This window comes from Carlito syrichta, unplaced genomic scaffold, assembly GCF_000164805.1.
Source record: "Carlito syrichta isolate Samal-C Ts95f unplaced genomic scaffold, Tarsius_syrichta-2.0.1 Scaffold314280, whole genome shotgun sequence".
Lineage (NCBI taxonomy): Eukaryota > Metazoa > Chordata > Mammalia > Primates > Tarsiidae > Carlito > Carlito syrichta.
The window spans coordinates 278,059-286,923 of record NW_007258376.1 but is presented as its reverse complement, the minus strand read 5'-3'; the positions used below and the strand labels follow the sequence as shown (position 1 = coordinate 286,923).

General features: G+C 32.2%; 1 protein-coding gene across 4 annotated transcripts in view; it reads left to right on the top strand.

Annotated features, from left to right (window-relative positions):
* IL7 (interleukin 7) overlaps positions 1-6,984 on the top strand; it is a 59,620-nt gene extending 52,636 nt beyond the window's left edge. Inside the window, exons 3-6 of one of the 4 annotated variants that reach the window (XM_008071284.1) lie at positions 1,193-1,273; positions 2,630-2,761; positions 4,753-4,806; positions 6,198-6,984. In XM_008071284.1, the coding sequence (XP_008069475.1) occupies positions 1,193-1,273; positions 2,630-2,761; positions 4,753-4,806; positions 6,198-6,317 (387 nt within the window). In that variant the 3' untranslated portion in view covers positions 6,318-6,984. The remainder of the gene's footprint in view (positions 1-1,192; positions 1,274-2,629; positions 2,762-4,752; positions 4,807-6,197) is intronic. The other 3 variants (XM_008071285.1, XM_008071286.1, XM_008071287.1) reach the window with 3 other exon arrangements.
* The last annotated feature ends 1,881 nt before the right edge of the window (positions 6,985-8,865 follow it).

The following is an 8,865-nucleotide window of genomic DNA, read 5'->3' as shown; positions in this document are numbered from 1 at the left end:
GCGGAAGGATCGCCGGAGCCCAGCAGTTCGAGGCTGCGGTGGCCAGGAGCGGCCACTGCATTCCAGTCTGGGTGACAGAGGGAGACTCCAACTCAAAAAACAAACAAACAAACAGTAATGTGCACTTTTCTGAGAGGCAAATGAATATTAGAAGCCCATGACTAAATATGCCATTGCTCCCCTTCTTATTCTGTTTCTTTGTTGACATCATATAGGCTAAGACTGCTTGAAGACCTTCTAGAAACTCTGATAGCATGGAATTGCTAGTTTGCTGAATAGAGCTAGTCCAGCCCTGTGCATAAGAGAATCTGAATCCATAGAAACTTGCTATCTGCATGGTGAATAAGTGTATACCTAGCCCTGAATTGTACCCCAAAATTTTAAATAAAAATTAAAAGAGGAAAAAATAAAAAATAAAAATAAAATTTAAAAATAGAATACTGATTTGATTTTGAAAGACCTTGACTGGCCTCATATTGTCAAATAAAATATTACAGGTGATACTAAAATAAAAAATAAAGAAATCTATGACTAAAACAAAAAAACTTGTTATTTTTGTCGACTAAATTCTTGATTCAGGTAATCTCAACCTTCTTATACTATATTCCCTGGAAAGGAAAAAAGAACATGTACCAGTCTGCTTTCCCACCTGTACATTTACAATACATATGCATTCAATTCCACTGTTTCTCTGCAAAATTCTACCTCAACCATCCCAGACAAACTGGATTGTTAAAAATGTAGGAAAATGTTGAACCTTAATTCTCACTGTCAAAAGTTTTTCTCTTTATTCTAAAGTAAATTTTCTTTCTTGTTTGATGGTGGTAGAAATTGGACTGAATAATATCTTAAATCCATCTCAATTTGATGATTTGAAATCTTATAGGAGTTTGTCTATTTAGTATAACCTCTAAAATAGGTACTTTTATTTCCCCGAATGAACCATATTCTCCTAATGAATTATTGGATTAAGTTATGGAGTTTGAAGGTGTACTAAATATATGAGTATTGGTGTATATATTTATTTGTTTTTCAACTATAGAAAACTACTCTTTATGCTTAATCAGCTGAGCCATGCAAAAGTTATTTTCCTTAAAATTCATATATAAATACCAGATATGATTATTTTTATAATTACTACATATTAGGAAAGTCCTCAATTTTGACCATATTATTTTGTTATTTATTACAGAACAGCATGAATGAAATTGGTAGCAACTGCCTGAATAATGAACCTAACTTTTTTAGAAGGCATTTATGTGATGATAATAAGGTAATGATAATTATTTGGAGTTTGTCATTCAAGCTTGTAAAAGTTTATATATTTCTTATGTCTCTGTTAGACAATTATATTAATAAATATTCTTTTAGGTCTAACCATACAATTCCAATTAACCTGTTAAATTATATTATGGTCATTTTTTATACTTTTTATTTTACAAATAGCGCTATGCCTATTTTAAAACTTTTTTTCTATTTTACTATTTTACTTCTCACATTCAAAATACTATCATTGTTGAATTCAAAGTCAACATACCTTTTATTTCTAAATTTTGTATGCAGAAAAATACTTGCTAAGGTGATTGCTTGCACATACACAACGCAAGTCATTGGTATAATTTAGTTGTAGGTATTTTGAAATTTTTCTTTTAATATTTGCTCATCTTTGAAAGATTACTATTGGCCAAGCTCGGTGGCTCAGCCTGTAATCTCAGCACTTTGGGAAGCCGAGGCCAGTGGATTGCCTGAGCCCGCGGGTTCAAGACCTACCCAGGCAACTTGGCGAGACCTCATCTCTACAATAAATCAAAAATTAGCTGGGCGTGGTAGCCCGGGCCTGTAGTTCCGGCTACTTGGTAGGCTGAGGCGGAAGCAAGCCCAGCAGATGGAGGCTGCGGTGGCCAGGAGCGTGCCACTGCCCTTCAGCCTGGGCAATGGAGTGAGACTCCAACTCAAAAAAAAACAAAAGAAAAAGAAAAAAAGATTACTATCTTTAGTTGGTATAATATTACAGTTTATAAAAACTCCTAAAGTTTATGTCCTTTCTTCCTACAGAAATGAGTGTACTATTTGATAGTCTTTTCAAAATCCACAATAGCTAAGTTAACCTCATGACATCTTATAATATAATCATAAATTCTTTTTTATAAATTTCCTAAAAATTTCTGTTTTAGGTAACTATGGCCCTTTATTTTCCTATTACCAGTTACTCATCCATAGCTCAAAAGGTACAGGAAATAATAACAATAAGAAAAACCATACATACTTTTCACCATTGTTGCTTGCAGAAGCCTTCTCCTTTGGGTATCATGTTTAAAATGGAATAATCTTGTAATATGTTCACCCATAAGCAATAAGATTACACATGCATGATAGAGAAAAGACACTTTAAGTCAGATAATCATTAAACCAGGTTCTAGGCACCCCGGAGTTAAACAGTTTTAGCTCTGTTACTTGTCAGTCACGTGACTAACTGGAATAGAAAGCTGGGGTGGAGGTGGGGCATTATTTAGCTGCTCTAGCTTTAAACTTTTTCAGAAAGCATATCATTTCTTAATATTTTATTTTATGTATTCTTAATATGTTATTTGAGACATAGCCCTCCTGACTTATTTTTTCTTAATAATAGGAAGGTATGTTTCTATATCGTGCTGCTCGCAAGTTGAAGCAATTTTCTAAAATCAATAGCACTGAGGATTTCAATATTCACTTATTAAGAGTTTCAGAAGGCACATTAACACTGTTGAACTGCACCAGCAAGGTAAGCTAAGGACTGTTTACTTTGAACATAAACTACTCCTGTGCTAAGATACCACAATTCTATGATGATCATATTCATTATCATAGAATTCTGAGTGCTTATTATCACTTAAAGTTGAGATACAGTTACTCAATGCCAGAAGTAGAAAGACTGAACTTTGAAAGTACCCATTTATCTCTTGGCTAGGGTGAATTAATCGTTTATAAAAGGGGAGTAAAAAGTAAATAAATGAATACTTCATTGCCAAAATAACTTCCAAGGAGGCTAGGGTGGCATGCTGGATGGGAGAATAGTACATTTTTATCTCTAAATTTTATTAGTAGTTTTAATCCATATGTGTACACATTTATAGGAACTCCTAGTCAGTAAAAGAAGTAAGATGTATTTACACAACATTAACAAGTCTTTATATGCTAAAACAGAACACACATATATTGATGTGTATATATATATATATATATATATATCCAACAACTTTCCTTTTTAGAAAAATATATTTTGATACAGATAGGACTATTTTTTTCTACTTTTCTACTAGTGATTATGATCTAACAACAACAAAACAAAATTTGGAAGACATTATCTTGAAACTAGACAACATTTTCCTCACTACAAAATGCAGAAAAAAACAGCATCTATGTTGTAGGATTTGAAAGGGTTAAATAGCATAATTTACATAAAGTGCTTAGTACTACAAAGTTTTCAATGCTTAATGTAATTTATTATTATTATTCTTATTCTTTTCTCTAAGGTTTTTACCAGCTGTCATACAAAGTCAAAAGGTTTCTTATGGTTTAAACATTTTTCAAATAACATCTTTATGATTTAAAGACTTTTTATTTTGTTTTGTTTGAGTACCAGTAGTTTCCCATAGAAGGTAAAATGATGAAATATTTGAACCCTATTGACAAGGATGAAAATAGAGATTATATAACTTGGACAGCTTCATTTATAGTTGCTTGATCTACTTGATAGCATACAATCTCCTCTTGGTGTGCTGGATTTGCCAAGTTTATTTGGGTCATTATTTATGTTTGTCCCCTATAGGGAATTTCTACTTTTAAAAAAATCTTATCTATCTTGTTCTATACAATCTTCAAGGCTCAGTTCAAGATTCATAAGGACTTTATACTCTAGGCCACCAGCTATTAATTCCTACTTACAGTGATTTCCAAGTACCATCCAATGCACAAATGGCAGCTAGGTTTAATGTTGCTTGCATCCAATTAATTAGTAGTGACTATGGGAAATACTGTGTTGATTACAAGTCACAAGACAGGACTCAGCTGAAGAGTGTAGAATAGACATATCACTTCTTGGCCTAGGAAGGGGTGAAAGTCATTGGTATGCTATACATGTGCAATTCCTTTTCTTAAGTGTTGAGCTTTTGGTGGATCACCATGTGCTAAAATCACCTAACCACGGAGAAAGAAATACACAATACTTTCCATCTTTAAATCAAATTATATAACAACATTAATGAATCATATATCTATTTCACCTTTTCTTGAAATGATAAGGCAAGATGTTAAAGACAGTGAGCTACACTGAATTTCTTTCATGAGTCAAGCATGTTATGCTACAAGTTTTCACAATTGTTTCATTTCATGTTGCTCCTGATAAATAAAGCTTAATAAAATGTATGGATGGGAGTTAACAATTTAATGGTAACTTTATTTCCATATTGATTTAAATTCAAGTTTTATTTCTGTTAGTATACCCTTCAATGTTAATTTTTCATCCCTCACAGCAAATTGCACAGTGCTAGGGATACATATCTGCAAAATTATGGATCCAGGATATTCAGAAGAGTCACTTCTCTTGTTTCTTTTTCTTGATAGTCTAAATGAAATTAATATTCTGCTATCCTAACTGTAAAAAATTTACCGTAGATTTTCAAATAAATTAGATGAACTGAAAGCAATATGAAAAATGGAATTGCAAACAATGGAAGGAGCAATACAGGATTTATATGTGACTTTGTTTTTAAGGTTAAAGGGAAAAAAACACCTTCTGTGGGTGAAGCACAACCGACAAAGAATTTGGTGAGAGTAATTGTATAATTTTCTTTATGTTTCATTAGCTTTTTACTCAACTTAATTTTTAATGTTTCTCTTTGAATTCTTTCTTTTTAAATGGTTGTTTAAAAAATATTCATAATAATGTCAATAAAAGGAGAAAGGAGATACCCCTTAAAAACTGGATCCCTTTCAAGTTCATTAAATTAAAAAAAAACACTTAAAAATATTAGAAGCTAGGACAAATATCAAAGCATTGTTTTATTTTTTTAAAGTAACATTAAAATATCAGTAGGCAATGGGTAAAACAAAGTGGACAATTTAAAAAATAAGCTAGAAAGCAAGTACATGACCAAAAAAGCCATCCTTGTTAGTGTATAAAGAAAGAAAAATGAAATATTAAGGATGCATCTCATATCTATTTTAATATATTGTAGTATAGAGTGTACAGTATAAATAATATACAGTAGTATATAAACATTTCATATTTATATATTATACTTATTAGATATTATTAGAGAAAATTATAGAGCAATATGGGAAGTATTATACTTACTTGACATGTGACCTTAGCAGCTTATTTATTCTCTTTGCAGATCAGTTTCCTCAGCTGTGAAATGAGTTGAAATAATCAAGTTCATAGGCTTATTAAGCAGAAAACATAAGTAATGTGTACAAAGCACTGAGCACAGATGAACTAGAAAATACTCAATAACTGGTTATTTATATGAAGAATTTCTCTACCATGTACTCATCCCACTTCCCCAGGTCCAGGGGCTCAGAGAAGTATAATTTAGACTATGCAGGGATAATCCCTTGCATATATGTTCCATGTAAGGTATCTCTTCCTCCACTTTCTATAGATTGTACAGGTAGTCACTTTTAAGATTCTTATCTGGTGCTAAAAACTAGTTTTTTAGGCAAGCTTCTGCCGTACTCTGGTGAAAGCTATATCGTTGGGGTGAAACTTAGGGCACAAATTCAATAAGTTCAATAATAAGGTATAGCCTTATTAATTATCTTTGCCAAAATAATCTGAGTATTTCCAATTCTACTTAAAAAAACTAAAAACAACTTTTTCATATTAAAAAACTCAATTGGATAATCTACAATAATCTTTCTCATGAAAGTTTAAACAGTATTATTACGTCTACTGTTGCAATGTGAAAATGGCAACCAGCTGACAGAGCTCTTTGATGAATTCTAAATCTTATACCACACCAACCTTGAATTTTCTACATGTCAGTTATCATAATTGTAGTTAGAAATTGTCATGTTTAAAATGTCATGCAAGGATCTCCTTTTTTATTACACCAACTTTTCAGTATAACTTAACATGATAGAAATTAAAGATTGAATATTTTAATGTGTATTTTATAAAAATATGAGGTTAAAACTTTTAAAAATCTATTCTCTAGGAGGAAAATAAATTTTTAAAGGAACAGAAAAAACAGAATGACTCATGTTTCCTAAAGAGACTACTACAAAAGATAAAAACTTGTTGGAATAAAATTTTGAGCGGCACCAAAGGACACTGAAAAATATGAAGTGGCAGTAACGAAACGTTAACTTAGCTGCATCCTACAAGAATCTGTCTGCTTGTGCAGTTTTTTGGAGTAGAATATCTCCTAGAAGTTACTGAATGCATCCTGGTAAAAATGGATTAGCACAATGGAGAAATCCATATTATATTACTAGAAGATGGAAACTAACCATGGAAACTGAATGCTGCAGTCAACAAACTATTTCATATGTATGCTGACACATATCAATTGGTATTAATTCTGTACTGATTTTTGTAAGACAATCCATGTAAGGTATTAGTTGCAATAATTTTTTAAAAACCTGTTTAAATATTTTAGAATGCATCAAATCTATGAAGTATGTAAAGGTTACAAGGATTAAAAATTAAAATTGCCTTATTATCAAAATATGTTATGGCCCAGTATGAATCAATATACTGTATTAAGAGTGAAAATTGTCACTGTCTGTGCTGGAGATATTTCAGGGTTAACAGAGATATATGGATAATACCTATGAGAACAAAAGAGTCACGTATACCTTTAAGAACCAGTAGCATAAAGAAGTCCAAGATACTTAAGAGAAATATCAAGAGATGTAATAAAACATGAATGTGTAATAGTGACATCAATAAATGGTATAGCAAATGTTTTAAAATGAAAAAAGGATAATTTCAAAAAAATAGAAATTCACCTAGTCTAAGGATGCTAAACCATAGTACTGAGTTACTGTTTTCATTTACATATAATAAATTTGCCTAAATGAGTTTGCAATCTAGAAGGTATATTTTTAAGAGAATAATATATGTTAGTTTTTTTTAAATAATGGAATGTGTATATTTAATTTTGACACTGTGTCTTTATATAAAAATATTTTCATACAGTATTACAAGTTGCTTACTTTGGATAATATTTCTCTTTTGATAAAATAAATGACATATGTATTAACACTGCCAGATTTACTTAATGGATCCCATAGATTTTTTTTTAAGACAAGATTTTTAGTACTGAACCACTATTTAAGCTCCAACTTTCATTGAATATATAATACTTTATTATCGAGAACCAACATAAGATCAGGGCCCACGACTATGTAGGAGCAGGAATACCACTTCCTATGTTAAACTCTAGTCTTTAAAAAAAAAAAAAACTTTTGCATACACCAGACCCCGTTTAGAAACATCTACTGTTTTCATTCACTTATAAAGACAAATGGAAACACTTTACAGGCAGGCCAAAATCTTAAAACAGTTGCCAGTTTGCATTTTGCTGAATGTTCTTTCCCAACCTTCATGTTCTTTCTCAACCTTATTGCCATCTAGTCGTGTACTAACTAGATTTACTTAATCTACAGAAGATGCCCTGGTGACACCTTCGGTTTGTCCTGTAACATCTTCCTGCTCCTTTTCAATTTCTCTAACCCGTATGGCATTGCATCCTCACTAGTGCAGATAGCTGTGTAGAAATTTATTGACACTTGCACAAAATTTACTAGGTTCCCCCAATAACTGGGCTTTGGGTCAAGTATTTTGTTGTTGTGTGGTTATCTTTGTTAACTCCAGAAAAGGAATTTGAGTAATACTTTTTAGGAGCAAATGATTCTTCCACAAGCTTTCTTTTTTCAGATAACTTTTCTAAGTAGGCTATGCACCTTCCACCATTAAACATAGCCAACTATGTATTCCACATCTACCCTGATGAACTGAGGTTATTGGTAAGTCATCAGGTAGAAAAATGAGAATTTATTTGTATTTCTAAAGGAAAACTTTTAAAATTGTCTTTGAAAGTGTTTCCTTGAAGGCTATTTTCCCTAACAGTGTTTAAAAAAATTCTGAGATTATGGAAAAATAAGGGGCAATAAAAATATATATAATTCTTTTTTAAAGTTGTGGGGTATAATTCAGGATTAGGTATACAAGTGGCCATCGTACAGGTAAAGTTTGGGCCACCCTTTAGTCCTCACTTCACCTGGTTTGAAATCAGGTACCTTATTGATGTGATGTGCTCCCCATCCCCTGGCATCTTCCTGCTACTGCCAACTCCTTTCTTATAGCATTATATGCTCAGGGTTCACTTATGAGTAAGAACATGTGGTATTCAGTTCTTTGTCTCTGTGAAAAATCACTGAGTATTGTAGACTCTGAATCCATCCAAGTTGTTACAAAGTCCATAATTTCATGCTACGTTATGGCTTCATAATATTCCATCATGTATATGTATCACATTGTTTTTTATCCAGTCTACTTCTGATGGGCAGCACAGTTGATTCTGTGTTTTTGCTGTTGAGAATAATGCTGCAATAAATATGCATGTGCAGGTATCTTTTTTAATAGAATGATTTGAGTTCTTTCAGGTATATTCCCAGAAGAGGAATTTCTGGGTTGTGTGGAAGATCGATATTTAGATCTTTTAGGAATCGCCACACTTTTTTCCACAGAAGTTGTACTACACTTCCACCAACAGTATAGAAGTGTTCCCTTTTCCCTGCATTGTCTCTAGCATCTGTTGTTCTTTGAGTTATTGATGATGGCCATCCTGACTGGAGTTAGGTGGTATCTCAGTGTGG